The 26,262-nt window shown below is 39.3% G+C and overlaps 1 protein-coding gene across 1 annotated transcript in view; it reads left to right on the top strand.

Annotated features, from left to right (window-relative positions):
* The window catches only part of ush2a (Usher syndrome 2A (autosomal recessive, mild)), a 232,310-nt gene that overhangs the window by 177,596 nt on the left and 28,452 nt on the right, over positions 1-26,262 (top strand). Inside the window, 8 exon segments of the mRNA XM_078251541.1 lie at positions 4,770-4,968; positions 13,084-13,191; positions 15,160-15,343; positions 18,406-18,563; positions 21,677-21,835; positions 22,375-22,537; positions 24,976-25,193; positions 25,290-25,426. Coding sequence (XP_078107667.1) covers positions 4,770-4,968; positions 13,084-13,191; positions 15,160-15,343; positions 18,406-18,563; positions 21,677-21,835; positions 22,375-22,537; positions 24,976-25,193; positions 25,290-25,426 — 1,326 coding nt within the window.

The raw sequence follows: 26,262 nt of genomic DNA, 5'->3' as shown, positions 1-26,262 counted from the left end.
CTCCAACTTGTTAAAAGAATCCTAATGTCACCTTTGCTTGGCTCCCATACCCCCAAAGTCAATACATCAGTGGATGTACTCATGATTAGGCTGCCACTTGTAAGTAGCCAGTATGTTTATGGTCGTCATCATGTGGTAACTCTTTAGAGCCAGAGCAGCCAGACACATGCAAAGAGTGGAGCACAGGTAAAGTAGATGAACCTAAGAGAAATGCTAAGGTGACCTGTGAACCACTAGACAAACAACTTGTGTACATTTATTTTAAAGCTCCATTAAAAGATATGTCAACATTAGGAAGCAGAAAGACTTTGATCCGCAACAAAGTCCAAAATACTATCAGCATATTAAGGCAATATGGATAATGTGCTGTTTAGAGCAGAATTGGCTGTTGATAGTCTGATTTCTTCTATGTATGTGACTGTGAAATTGTAAAATCCTAGAAGACAATGATAAAATTGTGTCAACATGTCATTACATAATAGTTGTATTTAAAGCAGCTAGACTGACACTGTAAAGCTCTGACATTGATTGATATTGACCGTGTCATTTGCTCTCTCCTCACAAAGGTTTTGCTCTCAGGAGGTGTTGGTGTTAGTATACACACCTCAAATCTGCACTTAACATTTTTAAAACTAGAAGGGCACTCTGAGGCTACATTTACATTGCTACGTTTTGGTTTAAAAACAAATATCTTTTTCTAGGTTTAGTCTATGGTTTACACCTCACATTCACACTGCTCTAGCACACTGCTCTAGCGTTTCAGAGCCTCTAAACTGGAGAACACTTCTGACCCAGTTTTGTTTTGGAATCTCCAGGGTTGTGTTTCAGTCTCAATGGCCGCAAACGGAGAACTTTGGCAACACCAACACTGACACCAACGTTTTGCCTCCTGATTGGGTCTTGTCAGTCATGACGTCTCAATCTCTGAGACTAAGCTACTAACGTATACCATGACAACTACCAGCAACGGGCAGAGTTTATATGCCGTATACGAGAATGTTGATGAGAGATGTGGTTTGGGCGTGTTAGGTTAAACATAGATTATTTATTCTGCTGGAGCTAAAAACACTTCTGTGCACCGAGATCACTTTTGGCTCAAAACTCTGCATCAAAACGTAGCAATGTCAATGTAGCCTCACGGCATGCCCCATCTCGCAGCTAATGTTACGACTTGAGGGGGTGTTCATTTTAATATTCCAATTCGATAGCTAATTATTCCTACACCACACAAATGCCCTATCTCGTAATGTTAACGAAAGTGAAAAATTGTGTATCCGCCCCTTGATTCGGATCCGCTCCTTGGTCCATGCTACTCCCTTCCACTAAGTTTCATGAAAATCGGGCCAGTAGTTTTTCCCTAATCCTGCTGACAGACTGGAGGCAAAAACGTGACCTCCTTGGCGGAGAAAGCCAACACCATGTTGCGAATGATGCACCAACGTGACCTCTCATAGAAAAAACATTTCTCGATGGAAGCAGGCTCCTAGATCATCCTGGCTGGAAAATTGTTTTCATTTCGCTGAAAACTACACGACCAGGAGAACATGCACATACTTCTCCTAAAGCCATACACATACCTCCTCCTCTCACACACACACATAGATATGTCCACACATCCAAGAACACTCACACCCAACAGAGGGGGGAAAGGGAGTGAGTTGGATTAGTTCGTACACCAGTGAAAATTGGCCAAACAGTCCCAATTATGGGATAACTTGGGCTAACCTAATACACCATTGCAATTACCTGGCATCAGCCCCCTCACATACACACACATACACACACACACACACACACACACACACACACACACACCTACAGGCACAGACAAACAAACACAGGTACACACAAACACACACCTGCTGTGACAACAGAAGGTGCTGATCTAATATGGTTGGTCACTTAGAGAGGGAGGAAGAGCGATTGGTCCTCTTCTGTCTTCGAATCCTTTTGTCCTGTTCTCTCTGCTATTTGTCTCCTGTCATTCCCCTGATCCTAACATCGCACTCTTCAGTTTCTCCCAACTGTTGTCTCTCTCTTTCCCCTCTCATCCTTTCTCCTTTCCACTGTCCAAACACCAGTTTCTCTTTTACAACAACTACATCCCTGCTTCACTCTATGTATCTCTCACGATCCCATTTTTACGGTGGCCGAGACGGTTCAACACAAATAGAAAAAGCCACAACACAAACACAAAAGCCACAACACAAATACAAAAGCTACAACACAAACGCAAAAGCTACAACACAAACACCGTCAGAATTTGACTTACTCTGAAACGTTTTTTTAAACGTTTTTGTAGTGTTCCCTGGACACAAACCAGTTAGAGCCATTAAAAAGGAGTTCCACAGTATTGCAGGTGAATGATGTAAACTAGAGATGCACCGATTACAATTTTCTAGGCCGATTCCGATTTTCTTTGAGTTAGGCCAGCCGATACCGATTTTAGCCGATTCTGATTTCATTTTTTTCTAACCTCTTTACAGCACACACAAATATTTATTTTCTATCTCTTCTTTAATAGAACATTTTGCACAGAACATAGAACATTTTTTGAACAGATAATGGATCACTATAAAATAGAACTATATAAATTACTCCTGGTGTGGGAAATTCACACACATCTAAAGTGCAATGTTAGAACCATTTCCTTCTTTTCACATCCAATATCCAACTAAAAAATGGGATTTTGGTGTCGTCCCTCCACGCCCTACTTTTTCCTTGCAGGTGTTGCATATTGCAAACTTGTTATCTTCTGCACACACGCTGAAGAATTTCCAAACAGCTGACATGTTGCAGGTTAATTCACGAGGTTCCCTACATATGAGAATAGCGCGGACACGCGTGACACACGGCGGAAAAGTTGAGAGAAAGGAAAAAGAGACTGTGCTGTCGCGTCCGTGTGTGCGTGCGTCCTTGAAAACTGTAACACGTATAACTTATGTTGTCCGTTAATTGTAGCATTGACCGGCATGAAATCGGCATATATCAGACTGACCTGCCGGTCGCCGGTCATGGCCGAGCACGTGAAAACCGGCCAATTCCGGTCACCGGCCGGTCTATCGGTGCATCTCTAATGTAAACCCTTTGAAATAAAATATTATGAATTATAATAATATATGTTCAAACTCGCTGTATGTGCGCATGAGTATTTCCACCGACCAGTTTGTTTGTGGTTGTTACCATGGTGAATCGTAGTATCATTGGGAGCCCCAGGAGGAAAAATTCCGTTGTCACTCACTTTCGTTGTCGCTTATGTATTTGTGTTGTGGATTTAGTTTTTGTGTTGTGGCTTTTGCGTTTGTGTTGTAGCTTTTGCGCTTGTGTTGTGGCTTTTGTGTTTGTGTTGTAAGTTTTGTATTTGTGTTGTGGCTTTTGTATTTGTGTTGAACCATCTCGGCCACCATACATTTTCCTCTGTCCATCCAAATTTCCATTCCTTTGTAAATAGAAAGAAGGGTTGGATGAAGAGTATCCTAGTATGGCATGCTTTCATGTATTCAGCTTTGTATTACATGTGAGTAAAATGTAAGCATCTGTATTGTATTTTTCTGAGCTATTAATGAATCTATGTCATGTTCATATGTCAAAAGTTAATATTCTATCTCCCCTATCAATAAAAGTTAACTTCGTTAAGTTTACTGTATTTAGGGTACACTATACAGTAGGTGGTCTTATGGCTTTCATTTTCTTTACATTTGAGCGATGTTGACAGACATCTGAGCTAACCACACACTGAAGCACTCACTGATTGATACTACACTTTCCATGCATCTTCCTTATCTTCTTCTCTGCCTCAGTTTCCTCTCTTCCACCTCTTTGTGTTTGCGTGCATACAGTACACTTGCATATGTGTGTGGTTGTGTTTGTGTAGGCACATGCGTGTGTGTCTCCTTAGTTGTAGTAGCAGTCTTCTAATTGCATAGCACTGTGTGGGACAGGTGGGGGAAGTGCAAGTGACAGTCTATTAAGGCAGGATATCCCTGTTGCCATTAGCAGCAGATTGCCCTGTGATTCTATGGTCTCCACATACACCCAGAGTTCACAGTGGCCCCACAGATAACAATAAAATGGTCACTTGCAACACTATACTAAAAAGCAGTAATTTTTGTGCATTGCAGGTTTCACCACTGAAGCAGCTTTCAGTTGGATTCTTTATCAAGCAGAAATATTAAAGTGATGGAGTATGTCAACTAAGGCACGATATCTATGTTGCCATCAGAATAAGTAGCGTTCTAGAGAGATAATCCTTAAACTGGAAGCAACAAACACTTAGTCTTTAGTATTCTCCCACTGGTATACTGCTCTAGGTAAAATTGCCAATAAATACACATGTACTGTAAAGCATGGCCTTTGCATTAACCGGTTTTTACACATATTGACACTTCACATGGTTCTTCCTTTGGTTTCATTTGATCCCTGTTTTGGGCCTTATTTGGCAGCTGGTTATAACATACAAATGTGTTGCTGTCCACATTTTACCTTTCTGTTTTATTTTTTGGTGAAATAAATTAAATCACCAGCAAATGTCTTTTTCTGTTGTCAACAAGGTCTTTATTACCTCAGAAAGAGAAGCCCTGAATTTGGATACAGTTTTTTATTGGGTTGTGATCATGTTAATTGCATTCATAAATGCTCGCAGCAGAACTCCATCTGTTATCCACACCTTGAACATTCTGTAAAATATCAGAAATCTGTTATATTTTATATTCATATTTTTTGTTTTCCTCTGTTTGTGTGTATGTCTATGTCCATGTGTGTGTGTTTAGGTGGTGGCAGTGACAGTCCAGGGAGTCCCAGAGGGTGTGCAGCCTACAGTGGTAACAGCTTTAAGCCCCTCCTCCCTCAATGTGAGCTGGTCCGAACCGATTCGTCCCAATGGAAATATACAACGGTATCACCTGAACCAGACTGGGCTCGGAACCATATTTACACACTTCGATGGGCCCAGAAATTATACTGTGACTGGTAAGATTCTCAGATTATCAAATGATTCACTTTTCCTCTGTTCCTGAACTCTCTCATTTTACTTCCTCACCCTCTCTCCTGTCTCCCGTTCCTGTTCTCTCCTCTCCTCTCCTGTAGCCTTCTGATTACCCTTCCTTCTCTCTGCCTTATTTTTCTCTCTCTGCCCCCCTTTCTTTTCTTCCTCTCCACCTCCCACCTTTCCTGTTCTTGTACCTCTCACTTCTATCTCCACCTTCTTGCCTCCTCGCCTCACACTTCCCTGCACTCCTTTCCTTTGTCATCTCTCTCTCTCCTTTCTCCACCTTCTCCTATTCTCTTCCACCCCTCTCTACTCCTCGTCTTCCTCTCTGCTTATCTGTACACTCCTATTCTCTCCTTCACCTTCTTCTGTTTTTTTCCTTTGTTATGCATTTATTTATGTATGCTGGTTTCTGGAAGCCATCTAATGACTGAATTTACACCTGATTCCCACCACACTCTCTCTGGCCCAGCCCCTTACACAGACACAAATACATTCACATGAACACACACAAAAAACTAACAAAAAAACATAGCAAGCACACTTCAACATAGTAGACGGGCACACAAGCTCAGGCTCACATACCTAGAAAAAAAACTCAAATATAAGTACAAAACAGCACAACAAAAGCAGTTTGAGACCCAGTGCTCTAACAAAACACTCCAAAAATACAGCTAGTACACACACAGACAAACAGAAGTGTTGGCTTGTCTTAATGTTGTAGATCTGCACACAAACATGGTGGTGTCAGGACAGGGTGATTTGTGGGTCTTGTTTTATCTACCCTGAGGAGGAGCTGTGTGGCTGGCCCTCTGCCATCAGTCAAAACACACACACTTATACATGCAGACACAAACACCTGCATGAAACATTGCAAACCAAACATTTGTTGTAAAAAAACTGAACATTTTAGAGACACAACAGAGAAATGCCAATAGAATATAATCACAATAGCCATACAATTTACCTACTTCTGGAATTGGAATAGTTAAGTTAAACTAACTTAACATTTAAAGTATTTAAAAGTTGATTTGATTTTTCTATATTCATTTTTTACGTATAAGAACTGAGTTAGGACATCTTTTGAAGCTGAATTTCAGTGGCATTTTCCCTTCACAGCTCTGCTCTCTGCTCTGTTTTGGACTCAGACCAGGCATCAGCTTTGCCAGTAGCCAATAGACTATTCCCATGGTGCCTGTGGTTGGCTTGTATGGTCAGGAGTCGTGTGCACACAAGCATGTGTGTTTGTATGTGTAGGCATGAGGCAAAGCAAACAATGCCAAATAGAGATGGTAATGTGCTGTAATACTGTACCAGCCCCATGTGCCAGTGTAAGCAACCAGCATGCGTGTGTGAAATTCCCATGTCCCCGAGTGAGACTCTGGAAAACCCTGCGTATTCAGCCAAAACCACTACTGGGGCAGTTTCTCTCTCCCCCTTTGTCTCTCTCTCTCTCACTCTCTCTTTCTCTCTCTCTCTCTACTTCATATTGCAGCTGTCTTTGTAACAACACATGTATGCATTAGGAATAGCTTTTTGTGTTTTAATGTATTGCAGTCCTGTGTTTTGACAGCAGACATACTGAAACACATTTTTACAAAAAGACAAAAGATCTGAAATGGATCAACTTTTTATGGCCACTACACATTAATTCAAAAAGTCTTGAGTGGCCCCAGTGACCAGTTCTGCATATCAACTCAGAACAACCCTACAATAAATGATTATTAACTGTAAAAAAAAAAAAGAAAGAAAAATCTTTGTTTTCCATTCTCCCTTTCTCATCTGGTTTTTTTCCTAATTTTGTCTTATTCACACTCATCCCCATACAGACACAAACACATAATACATATACAGACTCAAATAGGGTGATAACAATTCCAAAATCATCGATGCCTTCGTTTAATCCATATAACTATATACAGCCGGATGTTGCACAACGCGCTGACCGAGACTGCTCCAACTCCACGTTACATCAGGTTACACAGGCTAGACTCAGCACTGCCTGCTGCATGCTGTGACCCCTGGTGCTGGGTCTTGCACTGGCTAAATTTGAGTTGCTACAGCCGCTAAGTGACGGTCCATCTCCGCAAAATGAGACGGCTACAGTAGCTTGGAAAAATAGATATATGGGGCACTGAATTTGATAAATTTATCAGACCATGAATGAGACAAGAATAAGGGCACGCCGCAGTCCCTCCGCCTCACCCCCCCGCCACAATGAGACTACTTCCCCCGGAGGAGAGCGGAAGGTAGCTCCGGTGACGGACCTTTAGTTAGAAAATGTTTTCTTTAAAACCAAGAATCTAATATGGCATTTAAATACACTAAATGGCTTTAGTTTTGTCAGAAAATCTTTTTGTATGCAATCTCGGTAATAAAAATGTTACCTTTTCTAAAAATGAGTTAGTTGTTCTTTTTAAGAGACCTCATTTTCTTTGTATATTTAGTATTCTCTTTAATAAAGCCAATGTATTTTCTTATCAGGTTACTCAATTGATCTATGGAATAATCGGTAGAATACTAATTAATACTCAATTACTTAAATACTCAATAGCTGCAGCCCTAGACAAGTGTTCCTTGCCATAATGTATGTATGTTCTGGTGCTGTAATGAGAAACTAATGTTAAATCATAGCTGTTGAAGCGGTTCATGTGCACCTACAAATTGAAATACAAAAACAATACAGTAAAAAGTAATACAGAGGTAGAGGGTGGATGGGGGTGTGAAAGGTGCACAAAATGACACTTTTTGAAACGGAGTGAAGGAGGAAAGAAAGGAGTGGGACAGATGAAACGATGGATGGATGGAAGTGTTTTCAGTGAAATATGAACAGAAATAATTGCTGCACTACTCCTTCATCCTTAATGTTTAATATGCCATTATTCATCCTTTCTGCATCTCTCCGACAATTCTCACCGCTGTCAGAGACAGACGCTCAAAGAGCTCACTCACTCAAACCTCAGAAACTGGAGAAATTGGCTTTTTTTATCTAGAAAAATGTCGATTTTAGATTGAATCACTCTTGCAGTGTAAAAAATATTTGATGGAGTATTTTCTATCAAAATCACTTTGGTCTGCGAGGCATTCATTTATTAAGAAACGTTCATATAAATGATAATCAGAATAATACTAGTACTATTATTTTAAATGATGAAACACTAACAGTAAAACAGCCATTTTAACTGAGAGTACCTGTTGCTTAATGATATAGAACATTACAAATATATATACAAACAGTGCTGTCTACAAAAATTCCAAAATTCACCTTCAAGGCATTAAAATTTGGAACTCTTTGAGACATTGTGGTTTGCTTCAGTCAAGAAATAGTTTTACGTTGCAGAAGCAAGGCCACAAAAAAAACGCCCAGCACTGCGCTCAAAGTTTAAATTATTTCAACTTTGACCTCGTCAAATCGTCATGTGCCTGCACTTTGCTCTGTGCACCTACCTCGTGGTTTTATTTAAGAAGCATAAGCATCTGCCTTTATGATTCCAGACTCTAAAATGATCAAAAACAAATTTGTGGCTTCTACCATTTCCTGTTTATCAATGATTTGCCTTAGGAAAAGCAAGAAATAGACTCTTATTAATAGCTTTTTTAGCAGTTCTGAAAAGTGACACTTCATAGAAAGAATTAAGCACTACTGTACAAAGACACCCCATGTGAATCGATATTAAGTATTGCTATCATTAGCTCACAATGAATTATTGCCTGCAATTATATAGATTATGGCATTAATCATGTGTTTAATTGGTCTTTTGTAGGCTCATTATTAATTCAGAACAGCAGGGAATAGAGTATGTTCTTTTATTTATTAATGCGTTTCCCCTGTAGTCCATGCTCTGATTGGTCCGTGCTATAGGTACAGGCATGTAGACATGGGAAAAGGAGTAGAGGAGATGGACAAGAACATTTCTTTTCACATATCAATCCTTTTTCAAGTGTCATTGTTAAGTATGTGGAATGAGTCTTTCATCTAAGTTAACAACCACACCCTATAACTTCATGACTCCTGCTTCTAACTTCTAAAATTAGTGCAAAAGCACAAGTTTAGAAGGCTTAAATCGGTGGAACTCAATGGGATAGTTGACAATAAAGAAGGATGTTTTCTGAGATAGATGTTAGTCTGAGCTGAGGGATTTCTTTTCAGGGTCAAGCAAATGAGTACCAATTTAAACATTTATTAAGTTAAATAAATATAAATGAAGCTCTATTGTTGGTAAAAAACTGGGAATGGGAGTGATACATTCATGAATTACTGATTTTCTTTTTTGCTATTTTTCTTAAATATTAATACAACAGTAAGCAAGCAAAGTAAGCTATAATTGCCAAAAGATGTATTAAACCTTTGCAACACAAATGGAAAAAAAAAAAAAAAATATATATATATATGTATATATATATATATATGTATGTAAATATTTAGAGATTCTTCCATCCGTACCTCTTTCCCTCTCAACATCCTGGCCTTGTCTTCCACGCTGAGATTTGTGTAAGTGTGTGTGCAAGTTAGGTCTGTATGTGTGTTTGTTCATCTGTGTATATATATACATAGTGTGTTATGTTAACATTGTGCATATTTTACTGTACAATAAGTTGTACCTGCATTTATGGGTTTGCTTGCGTAGGGTTTGTGTAGGGTGTGTGTGGGTGGGTGGGTGTGTGTGTGTGTGTGTGTGTGTGTGTGTGTGTGTGTGTGTGTGTGTGTGTGCGCGTGCGCGTGCGTGCAAACCTGATCTCATTGTTCCATCCCAGACGGTCTCTGCATTAGGGAGCCACAGACAGGAAGTCAAACTCTTAATTATTTAGGAGAGGTGTTATCAAAGCTCTTTCTCTCTCTTTCTCTGTTTTTCTTCCTTTTGTTTTCTTGCTTGTTCTTGATGCCTCATCTGTTCTTTGTGATTCGCATGCGAATAAAGCTAATATAGTTTTTCTTCTATCTCTGTTTCTTTTTCCCTCTTCATTTTTACTCCCTCTCCTACTTTTCCTTCTCTTTCCCTTCTCTTACCATTTCACTCTTTTATGTCTTTCTCAGCTGTCCTCACATTTCTTTCTCTTCCTGGTTTTCTAACCTTCTCCCTCTCTCTCTCTCTCTCTCTCTCTTTCTCTCTCTCTCTGTCTATATGGTGTATCAGGTAACTGGCGTGGTATTGCGGCCTGTGCCCATCTCCCGATCATATTCTCTAATGCAAACAGGGATCGGCAACCTGTCAATAAAATGCAGTTTTAAATCAGTTAGTTTTACTGCAATACACACACACACACACACACACACAGAGTGAGACACACAAACACACACATAGGAGAAATCCTAAAACAGTCTCACAATCTTGTCTCTTTTTTCTTCTTTCTCATGTGCACAGTCTCTCTCTTCGACTTTTTACCTGAATGAAAGATCCAACTCCTAACTCTGTCTTTCTGCCAAAGTCTCTTTCTCTGTTTCTCCCTCTGTCTTGCACACACACACACACACACACACTGATCTCTGCTGTGTCCAGCTCTCATGATGACAGTTACAGCCTTGTCTCACTCTGTTAGTGAGCCGCTGGCTGCTCACATCAAAACGCCCTCCATCCAACAGTGATCACTGTTAAAATGATTGAAGCTTCCTCAGTCTTTCCATAATCAAGCACATAAGCACACATGTGTGTGCACTGGTATGCGCACATACAGGCATACACACACACACACACACACACACACACAAACACACACCACACAATTTTTCAGCAGACCAACACTGCCCTCTTCAGGCTGAGTGTTAAAGGTTATTTGAAACACCAAGAAAGATCAAGGGTGTGTATGTGTGTGTGTGTGTGTGTGTGTGTGTGTGTGTGTGTGTGTGTGTGTGTGTGTGTGTGTGTGTGCGCGCCATCTGCACATGTGTTGAATGAGAAGTATAATTGTGTTTGTATTTGAAAAAGCATGAGACAAGAGTGATTGGAGAATCAGGTGAGGTTTGGCCATTTACAGAGTTTTTGGCCTTGTAGTTATTTTAGTTTCTGACTGTTCACTCCTTTCATAAAGGGCAGAGCTGATAAATCAACTTTTACAAGCATGTTCCCTGATCAGTCCACTCTGTTTCCTGACCTGAGTTGAGTCTTTAGTTAATAGGCACAGGCAACACTTTAAAGCAATTTGAATATTTACCTCTGAAGCCATTGCCACACATCTTTATTGCCCCATAAAGTCTACTTGTCTACTTGTGGTCTGTGTTGAATAATATAACACAGTTGTCGGTCCAGCTTTGGGCCCCATACTGACTCCAGTAGGGACGCTCTGTCTGTCTGTAGGAAAATGTAGTGAAGGGTTTCTGTGCTTTATTCAGTGTTGTAACAAATTACATCACTTGCAGTGTAGATATCATTTACTATGCTGAAGTGCACACATGCATATACACATGCTTAGTTGCACAGTTAAATAGTGTAACAGAGCCTTACGCTTCAACACTAGTACTTTTGTATGGCTGGCAGATTTCCTTTATTTAACCCAAACACAGGGCAACATTGTGAGAACATTTGCACACACACAGACACACACACATTGATCAGAGGTTGGGTTAAGCGTGGCAGGCTGCGAGGCATGTTAAGCAGGCTAAGCAGTAGAAAGAGACGTGAGGAAACCGCTGTGCATTAGACTGTGTGTGTGAGTGTGTGTGTTGTTGCACATGTTCTCTGCCGTATGTAGTCAACGCAGGATGGGTACCGACATGCAGCTGAGACACACGGTAGGGAGTCCCTCTCTGTCTGTCAGCCTCCAAATATACACAGTTAGAAACCAGTAGATAATTTAGATTATTAGCTAAACTATATTTAAAAAAAAATATGTTATTTTACATGTAGTAAAATGTTGGTCTTTTGTCACTAAATTACAGGTGTGATATCAGTGACATTATCTAACATCTGGTAGTTAAGAGTCCCGTACTGTCTTTGCCCATCAATACTAAACATACGGAAGGAGAGCCATTAAATCACTTTTATATTAAAAAAATATATAGCTTATATTGTATTTGCTTTTTATGTCTGTTAAACAGGAATATTGTTTTAAATTAGTAGGAATAAAAAAAAATGTTACTCAATATTAAAACATTTATCTAATCTAGTGCGGAAATAAGGCAGAAATAAATAATTCAGCACACTGTATTATGCAATGCCAAAGTCAGTTTTTGCATTCATCCTTCTGAAATAAAGTTGTTTTAGTTCTTTCATTTTCCCTTCAATTTGATTTGTAAGCTGTTGTATGCTGTCAGCTAAGTGAATGACCATAAAACATCCAGTCAACCCTCGTGACAACATTAAGGATTTGCATCCATCCATTCATTCTCATCCATCTACCATACATCAAGAACCAGGCAGAAAATAAATCAGAGGCAAAACAAAGGCTTTTAATCACCAGAAAGTGGTTCTAACTCTAGCTTTCTTTAGGTACATGTGGAATTTTGAGCAACTTCCAGTATTTAAATGTACTATAAAAGGTTCAGTATAACACCAAAACCTGATTTCCTTTGGTTGCAGTTAAAGGACCACTCTGTCGCTATGTGATTTCTTTTAGACTGCATAGCGGCTGCCTATAAATAAATCATGTCTGGATGCTGTAGCCTAAACGCATACCGAGGTATCATAATTATCATAGATCAAAAGCTGATGACATTACAGCGTTGGACCGGTCCTATCCCATGTCAGTTCCGCGGCTGCCCATCTTTACGTTGTTTCATTATTGAGTTATGGCATGCATAATTTAACACCGACAGATATGGATCCATCCGTTGAGAGAGTGTGGAAAGAACAGAGGGAGGGAGAGTGAAATGGATAGAGAGAGAAAGAAAACTGTTGGGAAGAGAGCTTGTGATACGTGGCGAGCTTTCTTCTCTCACTCTTTTACTTTTACCCACATTTTTTGTTGTGTTGTTAGGGTTCTCTCCCTCTTTATCCCCTTATATTGTATATCCCACTGTTCATGTTATGTTTTAAAAAAACTAATCTGCACAGTTTATTGTGTTAAGAATAAAAATGAAACTGTACATAGAAAATATGTGTGCGGTTTTCCATCCTTCATGTGCTTTTAAGTGTATATGTGTACATGTCTGTGTGCTACAGGTTTGCAGCCGTACACAGACTACAGTTTTGTGCTGATGGCCTGTACAGCTGTCGGATGTGGAGCCAGCCTACCTTCCACGGGACGGACCCTGCAAGCCTCCCCTGCTGGTACACACACACACACACACACACACACACACACACACACACACATAAAGCACAAGCACATGCACATGCACACACACACAGGGATATTTATGTGTGAGCACACATGCACAGGGGTCATAATGCATCTCTCTTTGATCATTGTGGTGTTCAGCCATAGGGGCTTAACCGTCACTGTAATATTTAAGTTCTATTATTTACAACCAATCAGCTGCTTTGCCATCTTCTATTTCACATACATGATGCACACATACACACACACACACACACACACACACACACACACACACACACATACACACACACACATCCTGTAGAATCTTTAAACCTTCATTGAATTTGTTTAGGAATTCCCTGTTTGATTTCATTCACTGGTGACATTTATTTACAAATGAAGTGGTCAGTCCGATTTCACAGAGCTTAAACATTTCCTATACCTGTCAGATTCAGAAAAATCACAGGAATCTACCATACATTTTTTCCACAAGAATGAATAGCTAATGTCAAATAAAAAAGAATACATTAACAAATGATGTGTGTATATATTTTTGTTGATATACTGGCAATTTTTTACATTGTTCTCAATATATAATTGATTACTATAAAAGCTCATTTCAATTGAACCATATCAGAACTTTAAGATATTTTCATGTTGATAAATATTGAAAATCAAAAATATCTCTTGCAGTTTGTAAATAGTTTTTACAAAATGTACCTTTGTCTATGTTCTGCTTACTGATTTCATCTCTCCACTCCTCTCACTTCTCTTTTCTCCTCCCACTGCTCTCCTTTTTTGAATCCTCCCCCTCTGTCATCCTTCTTTGGTCTCCTGTTACTATATCTCACTACCCTTCACCTCTCTTTCTCTCTCTCACTCTCGCTCTCTCTTCTTCCTCACCGTTGACTACAGTGGAACGCAGCCTTTTTTTGTTGCCTGAATAAAATGCGGTCATGGATTTTTATTTATTAATGAACTTTACAACAGGATGATTTTTCTTCTCTTCATCCACTTCTCATTACATCATGTTCTCTCACTTCTCTTTCTCTCAACCGCCTCTCCTTCTCTCTTGTCTCCCTTGATCTTTTCCTTCCACATCTATTTTCTTTTTCTTCTTTTTCTTTTACATCCCGTTTCTCCTCCTGATATTGCACATGTATATCTTCTCTTAGGTTTTGATATTTCTCCTATTTATTTTCCATTTAAATATCTCATTCTTTCCTTTTGTGCACCTTTTTAACCCCCCCCCTTTTACCTCCTCTTCTTTCTACATATCTGATCTTTTTATTTATTGTTTCATGTAAATACATTTTAAAATTAAAAAATGTTAAGCCCCTCCTTCCAGCTACTCCCCACACTTATCCTTGTGTCTAAATGTCCACTACATCATTTTATATCATCTAAAATACATTAATCTGTGTGATTTGAATATATATATATATATATATATATATATATATATATATATATATATATATATATATATGCTGCATGATTGTGTTCAGTAAACACTTTTAATTAAATGTTGATTAATCTCTCCTTCTGAACACAGAGTTTTAGACCATGTGTGCGTTCCTTTTCACTTCAAATAATGAAATTACACATTAAACCTCATCTCACTGTAATAATTTGTGCCTCGGTAAATTGGTAATCTGCATTCTTATACAAATAAATGTCACTATTCTTAGTTACCAGTTAACAAAATAGTGATTCAACCTGTCCTTAGTTAATGAAAAAAAAAAAGGCTTATGAATTTTCTATTGTACACTTTGGTATCAGCAAGGTCTTTCTCAGGAAAAGTCCTGTTTGTGCACGTGAGGTGATGCACTTTACTTTTAGTTTGTTTGAAATAAACAGAAAAGGGACTACTAATTAATGATAGGTGCCAGTTATTACTGTAATACACAGTACTACACTGTACAGTAATGTGCGAAACACTCCCTTCCCCCTTTTCTTTCTTCTTTGCTTCTCAGGTGTATGGTCAAGCCCCAGACATCTGATAATAAACACATCTGCAGTGGAGCTGTACTGGGATCAGCCACCTCAGCCTAATGGACACATCTCCCAGTACAGACTGAACAGAGACGGTCACACTATTTTTACCGGAGACCACCGTGACCAGAATTATACTGACACTGGACTCCTGCCAAACCGCAGGTAGAGAGCATGCCCTCGCACACTTCACACACACATGAATGCAAACATATGCAAGTGTGTGCGCATGTGTAGAAGTCACAGATGCATAAACAAACTGCACTTGTAGTTTCATAATTAATCATGCTTTTAATTCCTACGTTTTCCCATTTGAGTGTACGCATGTTTATATCGGGGTCCCCTGTTTTAAAAGCTCTCCTATCGTCCCATCCATGTTTCTCTCAGGACTGCACTCTGTATATGTCTGTTTGTGTCATTTGATGAGCAAATATTTGACATGCCAATGACAGACGCAAACATTACCACGCACACACATTAAAACACAAATCAGATTTGGCTTTTGCTTACAGACAGCAGTGGAGCGGAGATTTTATTTATCTGTTTATTTTCATTTAACCTTTATTAATCCGTGTCTTTTTTCTAAGATGGATTTTCTGTTTTAATTATGGGAATGTAAAAATGATACCCCCCTCTCCTTCCCTATCTCTCTCTTCTGTCTTCCTCTCTCTCTCTCTCTCTCCTTGGCCTTCTCTCTCCAGAGACTATTTCTTCTTTCCCCAAATAGAATTCTTGGGATAACACCCTGCAGTACTCCAATCTCCTCTGTGTGTGAGAAAGAGAAAGGACGGAAAAAAGAAGATAGGACTGTATATGTGTGTGACGTTTAATTTTCCCTAATTCCAGATCGTCTGCCAGAAGGCATTCCCGTCGCGACCCTTCGCTTCTCATCACTTGTCTCGTTTCCTATTCACTTCTCTTTCCTCTCACCCTCCATCCCCTCCCATCCTTTCCCTCTTACCTCATTCCTTTCCTCCTTCCCTTCTTTTCCCAATTTAGCCCTGCGCCAAGAATTACACAGGGAGCACCGGCCCCATTATCCAGGCAGTCTTGTGTGTGTTTTTGCCCGTGTGTGTGAGTGTGTACCCACGCATGCCTTTCTGTGTGCGCATGTGTCTGTGTGTGAGACTGCTCAAAGTGGCCATTGATTATTTATGACAATGTTGATTAGCTGTCACTTTGCTTCGGCAGCCCAGGAAGTGTCTAAGATGACGAGAGAATTAACCTATTCCCTTTGGCTGGCCCCGCAGGACACACACACACACCCGCAGCAAAACAGCTGCAAATGCCCTACTCACCGTTTACCACACACACACACACACACACACACACACACACACACACACACACACTTTTGCTATCCCAAGGCAGTGTTTACCTTTAAGTAAATATCTTCCATTGATGAAGTGTTTAAATTCATTCTCCCACTGAAACCTTATGCCATGATACAATTCTCCCTCTCCATCACACTCAGGCTCTGCTTTACTTTCTTCCTCATATATATTCTCTCATGCTCTCTTTCTATCTCTTCTCTCCACAGTTGGTGTGTAACAGTGAGGTGTATTTATTTGTTTTTCTTTGTGTGTAACTGTGTGTGTGTCTATAAGAGTAACATATGAGTAGTTTTAATACTGCTTCCTGACTGCGTTCTAACCCACTGCAGAGGTGCTAATGGCCTTCTGTTTAAAACGCTCTGCGCAGGAACAATAACCCAACACCACCGCCTATTAATGCATGTGTGCCGGAGTTTATAGCAAATTAAAGGCTTTTAATGTTAAATGGTAGCCCACTTACACAGCTAATGTAGGCTTTAGCACCAGCCAGCCACACACTCTTAAAAGGGAAATCTATCTTATGATGTCATGGGTGAGAGAGGTACAGAGTGGGACGTGAGAGGCAGCGAGATAGATGAAAGAGAGAGAAAGAGAAGTGTATGATGGAGAGGGAGAAAGAGGAAGAAATGGACCTCAAGTGCAGTCACTGTATGAGCTTACACACATAAACATGTGCACACAATACACATATGTTTGAATCTATTTTCAAGGGCCGGTTGCAAGAGGCCATGATTTCTGTGAGTCTTTCCAGTAAGTTGTTTGATCAATTAATCACAACAAGAAAGCCCACAATTCTAGGTATTTTTTGGGCAATGTCATGCAGCATTTTTGTCAGAAACGTTACAACCTAGTTGTTCTTAATGCATTGACACAAATTTTGTTCAACAATATTTAGATTTAATTCTACAAATGCTACTGTGCTAATTCAAGGCTGGGGACTTAAAGTGTTTTTCACTTAATTACATTTTCAATTTTGCCCTCATATATCACTGTTTCATATATATATATATATATATATATATATATATATATATATATATATATATATACACAGTTTAATGGACAGTTTTTCTTGTTTACTAATCCCAACAATACTATAATCTTCATCAACAGTGCTGCAAATCAGACTCTTTCAAATACATAACTGCGGAAAACAGATTTCCCTTTAATAAAACTACTGTGTTTGCACAGCTGGACTGATCTTCCTTGAAAGTAAACTGGGCATCTAAGTTAGTTTTGGTTCTACATTGTTTCTCCAGCACAATATGCACTGCATTGCTCAGTGTATGATGAAGTTCACAAACCATAGAAGAATGCAGAATGTAGAATACGTTGTCACACCTGGTAGGCTTAAGCTGCTTATGAAGTACAGAATTGTTGCTGTAATAATTAACTCTCCAAAGTTTGACAGCGAATCCAGCCTGAAAGCAGCACAAACCCTGGTCTGCTCTGCTATTGTCAGTTTGAGAGCACCCTTAACATTCAAACCTGATGCTGTCCATTGCTGGGTGAAATAGTGGAATAATATTTTTCAGTCAATGTGGTATGGTAAAATGACACATGTCACACATAATTCAAATAAATTAAGTATATTTTCATGAAATATAGGTTTTGGTTCATCCTGGTCGTAACTGTCAGGACTGGGTAGAAACTGGTGAAAAGTGCTAACACATTGTAGCATATATTTCGGATATATTAATAAAATCCCTTTAATTTTTTGACAGTATAAGCTATGATCCTGACATTAGTACTGTTTTGTGTGAAACTTCCCCGTTAACACTGTCTTTCTGCATATTCCTTCCTTCTCCCTTGATCCCTCATTTCTCTGTGTCCCATTTCTGCTGTCTGTCTGCTGCCTTCTCCACACCACTCTTTACCTTGCCACCTCTTCAGGTATATGTATGAGCTGGAGGCCAGTACAGAGGGTGGGACCGGTGTGAGTGACAAATATGTTATACAAACACCAGTCTCCTGCCCCACTGGGATCCAACCTCCCCACAATGTGACAGTGTCAGGCCCCCACTCCATCTCTCTTGCTTGGACCACTCCTGGTGAGTAGCTATCTCGATGGATGAAAATCATTTTTAGTGGAGAGTATTTGGTATGAATCACAATGGCATCACAGATTAGACACTGTGTTTTGGTTTCTGATGATAGAACTAACTTGTTTATGTTTGGTAATGATGATTTATATAAAGCGAGGTGTATTCTGTAGTACCTAAAAAACAGATCAAAATCATTTCAAAAGCCTGTTGAAAAGTCAAAGATGATTAAATTAAATTATCGTGGAGACTGTTGAGGAGCATTGACAATATTATTAAATGAATACTTTAACAAACATTTCCAGAACCAGTAGTTCCATCTAATCTATTGGTGTTTGGATGTGCCGTTAACCAGTCAAACCTCTGACCTATTCTGCTAATGCATAAACAAACAAATGCTTTGTAGTGGCATTGTGGGTAATTGCTTGGTCACTGAGAAATGGCCACCAAGTTCCAGAGGGGCTCAATTCAGTGTTTGTAAGAATTTAAAATCAGTTTTTTAGAGGGGAAGACTTCAACTGTCCTAACTTTCTAACATAGAGATCCCTAAACATGCAGCAAGAGCTTTTCTAAATAAACCCACAATGAGTACAATTATTTCATTCTCTCAGAAACTGGAAACGGAGTTAAACCTTCAACGGTAGGTAAAAAGATTATTATAAGAGACAGTCGCGTTCTCGTATACAGGTGGCCGCCGTCTTGGGAGCTACTGTCTTTCTAAACTATCTTTTTAATAAACTGTCTGTACACTTAAAATGTTCTCAATGCTTCGGTTAACATTAAGCCTCATTATGCTACCGTTGAAGTTTGGTGATATTTTGAGCCTTTTAGTGGTATCGTTAGCGTTGTAAGCTAATCAGCGGTCCGCACTAGCTTGTTTCAAGCTACAAACACATTTGATTAGCATGAAAACATGTCCCAGAGAGCGATCGAGTTGGTACACATCTGTTATCAACCCCTAGGTTCGTTTTGCGCCGGAATTGTCCTTTAAGATAATACATACAGTCTCTTACCACAGTTATTTTCCAGAAAAAAAGTATTCTACATAAAGTGATTTCCCAATAATCTAAATACGGTAACACTAACCAACATTAAAGCAATGGTTGTCACACCTATTGGGTTTATACTCACCATATTAAACTGAGCAGAGAGAAGTTTTTCCCTTTGATATGAGGAGACAGAGAGAGGGGTCACACTGAAACAAAAGCCCTGAGTAGTTTTCCATTTACCTTCTGGCCTCTCAAGACCTGGACACACACAAACACACACACACACACACACACACACACACACACACACACACACACACACACACACACACACACACACACACACACACACACACACACACAGGTTTACATGAGCATAAACTCAGTGTTTCAACTCTAAGTTTCATGCTTATGGGGCAGTGATTGTCTGCCCTAACCCATCTATCATTGACTATTACTCTCTCATTAGGCCGATTTCCTATTTCAGAAACCGCTTATAGGGCCAACTAGCAAAGACATTTTACTTTGTGTGTGTGTGTGTGTCTTTTGTTTCTGTATATTTGTGTCTGTGTTTATGCATGCATTTGTATATGTGTGTGTGCATATGTGTGTGTGTGCACGTCACTGGAGACATTTCCATAGGCAGGCCTATTCTATCGTCATTACGGGTTGATTTTAAAGGTGAGGAAATATCAGCTGGGTTCTCACGCTTGGTTAACTCCCTGAGCCCAGAATCTGGAGTGTTTTCGACTTGTGTGTGTATGTGTGTGTGCCAGACTCTTTGACAGTGTGTCTGTCAGTGTGTACGTACATGCACATGTGTTTATATTGCATATAGCATATATTGACTGTCAAAGCACTAACGTATGGCTATTAAAAAGACATTTACTCTAGGATCAATTGCTTCATCATGGTGTGTGTGTGTGTGTGTGTGTGTGTGTGTGTGTGTGTGTGTGTGTGTGTGTGTGTGTGTGTGTGTGTGTGTGTGTGTGTGTGAGAGAGAGAGACCACTTTGTGTGAATGTTTTTTGCTTGTATGTAAGAATACATGTGTGCATTTGTAATTGTGGGATCATGTATGTGAAATAGAAGATGGCAAAGCAGCTGATTGGTTGTAAATAAGAGAACTTAAATATTACAGTGACGATTAAACCCCTATGGCTGAGCACCACAATGATCAAAGAGAGATGCATTATGACCCCCTCACACATAAATATCCCTGTGTGTGTGTGTGTGTGTGTGTGTGTGTGTGTGTGTGTGTGTGTGTGTGTGTGTGTGTGTGTGTGTGCTTGTGTGCGTGTGCTCATGATATAAAAAGCTTCATGTGCTGAAGTCAGAAGTGTGTGTGTGTGTGTGTGTGTGTGTGTGTGTGTGTGTGTGTGTGTGTGTGTAGCTGCTTGTGTGCATATGTGAGTTGGGGGGTGAATAATTGAAGTCTTTCATTTGTCTGGTAATCAGTTCGTTCTCGAGATATCCAGAGTTCATGAATGTTGAATAACCCATCACAATACAGTTGGCCTGAATTATGGAAAAACCTCCGATGAGAATATTAACAAAGTCTAGGTGTGTGTTTCTGTGTGGGTGTTTCTGTATGTATACATGTGTGTGCTTTGTCTGGTTGTGAGACCACTGGGCCAAGATTGTGAAGGCAAGATCAGTCGGTTTTAAGATAAAAATATGACCAAATATGTTGGTGTGCTTGTAGAAAATAATATATATTGTACTTCCTTACTTTCATTTATTCATATTCAACTATTTGAATGCAGACTACAACTTTTAATGATCACATACAAACATTTGGGCTTACCTATATTTTATACTGTATACAATACAATTCTGTCAATATAAAGTTACCTAACATGACCATGTTCAAAACTGACCATGAAGTAAGTATTCCTTGACTGAGCCTATAAGTAGTGAATTAAAATGTATTTACCTTACAAAGAATAGAAGAGTCAACTGCCTTTTTTAGTAAAGTGTGCATGGTACAGCCTATTGTTTGTAGGCTGAATGCTCTTTTTTTGCAATGTGAATCGGACAATGACCTTCAGATGATAAACATTTTGTGCTGCTGTTTTTAAACATGCTAAACAAAAGATAATCATATACCATGTGTCTTTCTGCTTTTCCACAGCTCAGCTCTACAGCAGCCAGCCTGTAAACTACAACATCCTGTTCAATCCAGGAAGTGAAAGAGCCATAATGCATCATGCTGGCCAAGACCAGCACCTCACTGTGACAGGTCTAGAGCCATTCACCGCCTACTACATCAGAGTCCAGGCCTGTCAAATTGGTAAGTATTAGGTTATGCTGACTTCAGTTTGAAAGTTTTACTAATTAATAGGACCATTAGTTGTGCAGCGTAAAGAAAGTTGCAGAGCACTTTTGTAGCTAAGGGACTGATTCCAGCCTTGGGACCTTTGTTTCATGTGACACCCCTATCTCTTAAAAGAAAATAATAGGCCAATGTGTGATGAAGAAAAAAAGCATAAACTTTTGAACAACAAAGTTTTTACCAACTTGTTTTTCCCACAGATTGTGTGCATTAGCATAACATAAACTGGAACACTCTGGTCAGCAATAGCTTTTACAAATGGAGCAGCTATTCCTTGTACATCAGCAATGTCCTTCAGTGTTATAACAGTAAATTCTGGTTAAAAAAGCCTTATTGCTTGGCTCAGCACAGGTATTCCCATCCTTATGGAAAAGTAGCATATGTTATCACTATGGTGTACTAATATATTTGTTTCATTAATGTAAAAGAAAGACAACTTTCTTTTCCTAGAAATGTGTGTGTTTTGTGACAAATTGCTCCTATTTTGCCCATTGGAGATGGGTGTGGAGTAGGAGGGGGTGTGTATGTCCGGACCTTAGAGACCGCCCCAGAAGGTCTGCTGCCTCCCACAGTAAAAGCAGCTGGAGCCAGTGTTCTGGAGATCCGCTGGTCACCCCCCAAAAAACCCAACGGACTCATCACATCCTACCATATCTACAGGTAACATACACACAAAAACACATGTTTACTGTAGGTTTTATCATGATACAATATTATAATGATTCTTTGTACAACAATCACAATATCTGCCACAATAATGTTTCAATTTGATTCAATTCAGGGGCCTGTGATCGATATGAGACAATATCATGAGCCCATTTTTAACACAATCAGTTACGTTATATCAATTCACAAAAAGCGACTAAAATATGATTTGACAGTTTTATAACTGACCTCTTCCAGATATTTAAATGAAAAACAAACTATTCTTTCTAATAAAAAATTATGTATAAGTGGGATTTTCAAAATAATGACGCATCTCAAAGATGATATGTATCGATATTTTCACTTCGCATTGATGATATTGGATCATTGATCATTAAAGCAATATATAGATCCAGATTGATGTATCATTGCACCACAAATATACTATATATATATACAGTATATATATATATTTATATTTATATTTTTTTAAGATTATTTTTTGGGCTTTTCCACCTTTAATGGAAAGGACAGCTAGGTGAGAAAGGGGAGAGAGAGGGGGAAGACATGCAGGAAATCATCACAGGTCGGACTCGTACCCTGGACCTCTGCGTTGAGGCATAAAGCTCTATGTATATGTTCCAACTGAGCCAACCTGGCCTCCAGATACAAACATTTAAATGTGCATTGCATGTGCAGTACACTGAGACATATGACCAGTGTCTGCTTTATTATGTATACTAGTGTTGGTTAAGGCCCCCTTTTTCCTTCTGGAATTTTTAGAGGCTTGGAATCAACAAGGTCCTGGCAACATTTCATAAACATTAAACAGACCTTAATGATTTCACTGAGGGCACATTCCACCTTATACCAAACATAATGTAATGGGTTAAGATCTAAGGAGCAAACAGACACATTTTGTCTTGTCTTCAGCTTTTAGCTTTGTGTATTGTTTTCCTCATTTAATTACCCTGTGAAGTAAACAAGGCATTTTTACCCACAAAAATCATAGTTGAGCAGCCATTTCTGAAAATGAACAAACAATGTGTTTTATTTACATGTGACTGTCTGGAGGAGCAAGGCTGTTTTTAATTATGAGAAAGTGGATGATGAAGTACACAGTAGACAAGTAGACATAGAAACAACTACACCATACAAAAAGCGGTTTTCACATTTTTATGTTTTCATACAAACCAATGTGATAATGTCCTCACATTATTTACTTAGTCTATCACTCCAACACTAATGAACCAGAAGTAACACACCTAAATGACATACACATACTCTGTGCATACATATAATATGCATATTTACCTTTACATACAGAAAAGCGTAGACGTTTTAGTGATATATCATCAGGCAAATGTCTGCTTACGAATCTACGTACTTTGTGTGTGTGTGTGTGTGTGTGTGTGTGTGTGTGTGTGTGTGTGTGTGTGTGTGTGTGTGTGTGTGTGTTGTGCGTGTGCATCTGCGCGGGTGTGTTAATGCATGCTGAAGGTCGTGGTCTGGTTGTTGACCAAAGACTGTGTGATCTGTATGCAGGGTCAGACCAGACTAAGCCCTTTAAGTCCTCAGGAAACACACATTAGCATAGCAGTTCACACAGACACACACACACTGACACACCTGGCATGATCCTACTCAGGCAGACAGGGACTTGAATAAAATAGGAAAATATCTCTCTCACTCACACCTGAAACCCTACATAATCACAGACAGGGGGGCTTACCAAGACATCAGGGTGCTTGCATCAGCCAGGGACTTACACATGATGTTAAAGATGTGATGTTACATTTTTATTTAAATTCCACACAAAGTGTGGTTATTTTCAGTACGCTAAAGTATACTAAGATATATTAACATTCATTTAGATAACATACTTAAAAAATACCTTTTTCCTTTGATTTGAGCATAATTCAAGTGTATTTTGAATATATTGCAAATACACAAAAAGTAAAACGTTAGTATACAATACTTTTATTACAGCTAAACATATAATGTTTACTTTGAAAATAGTGTAGTATTTGGGTAGCCAAAGCTTCTCAGAAATGCTTAAAAACTAGAGGGCACTCTGAGAGGGCAGACCTCTGCCAAGGCAATGCCCTATATCTCATGTTAACGAAAGTAAGAAATAATTTGGGTATCTGCCCGTAATTCGGATCCTCTCCCAATTTTGATGGGTTCTTCCTTGGCCCATACTACACTCAATGACAATAAGGTCAGTAGTTTTCCCATAATTCTGCTTACAAGCAAGCAAGCAAACAAGCAAACAAACAAACAAATCAAACCGAAAACAATAATAATAATACTGTATTAATTAGCTATTCAAGCATATCTTATGTACAGCTTGTACAACTTAAGAGGTTACATAACTAACTAAGTGTTATTATTTAGATAAATAAAAAGTATAGAAAAATATATTTAACATATTGTCATTCATTCTGTTATAGGCGTCCAGTAGGAACAGAGGAGGAGCTCCTGGTTTTTATGTGGTCCAGTGGTCCTTTTGAATTTTTTGATGCGAGCCCTGCCCTGCGACCCTTCAGCTACTTCCAGTACAGGGTTCGCTCCCACAACTCCAAAGGCTCAGTTCTGAGCCAATGGGCTTTAGCTCAGACCTTACAGGCAGAACCACAAGATATGGCCCCTCCCACTGTCACACCCACTGGTGAGTTTACCAAGTCACATGAAAACTGGTATAGTTAAAATGTTCCTGTATTGAATCAATCACTGTAACAGTCCCTTGTGCTGTGCGCGTTGACAGGCCCATACTCAGCCCATCTGAAATGGAGTGAACCAGGAGAGCCCAACGGTCTCATTTCCCATTATAGACTGGTTTACAAGAAGCACCAACAGGACCCAACGCTCAATTCAACTGCTGTTACTGCTCTAACTGTAAAGGTAAATGCACATATGCACGTAGATGCACACACAAGCACACACACGCACAGTGAATGCTGGATTACAGGAGCGTAGGTGCATATATCTGTGAGAACAATCTCCTCCTAGATCACATGTTTTCTTATATCATTTGGCGCAAATGAATCTACAGTAAACTATGATAAGATTGCTCATGCAAGCAAAAACTGAAACACATGCATAACGTGCCTGTAAATGTACATGTATAATTCCCAAGCATTAAAAAATACATAAAAAGTATATGGACAATATATATAATATATAGTATAGTGTGTGTGTGTGTGTGTGTGTGTGTGTGTGTGTGTGTGTGTGTGTGTGTGTGTGTGTGTGTGTGTGTGTGTCTATTGTCATTTGTGATGCATGTGAAGAAATTTGGACTCTACCTGTGGTGCTGGTGCCATCTGTTTGCCAGTGAGGGGCCTGAAGACACACACACACACACACACACACACACACACACACACACACACACACACACATACACACACACTGCCCATGGCCTGTTATTCTCCAGGGCCCTTCCCACAAGTCTGTGCTATGTATGCCTGATTCTCCAACACAGGAAATAAATATGAGCAAGCTCCCACAAACCAAACACACACACAGAAGCAGTGTTGGGATAGTTACTTTTAAAACGTTAGATTTAGATTAGAAGATTACTGAATGCATGTTCCATTAGATTACTCAATTCAAGTAACATATTCAAAATTATTTGGATTACTTTTGGAGTACTTCAAAATCATTTTGCTGAGCCTATTTGTCTGGGTCACTCAATTTTAAACCAGCTTTGTGTCATCTTAGTGTGGGCAGTGTGTGCA

This window comes from Sander vitreus, chromosome 1 (genome assembly GCF_031162955.1).
Source record: "Sander vitreus isolate 19-12246 chromosome 1, sanVit1, whole genome shotgun sequence".
NCBI classification, from domain to species: Eukaryota; Metazoa; Chordata; class Actinopteri; order Perciformes; family Percidae; genus Sander; species Sander vitreus.
The sequence above is the reverse complement of the archived record's forward strand: the minus strand, read 5'-3'. Positions and strand labels throughout refer to the sequence as shown.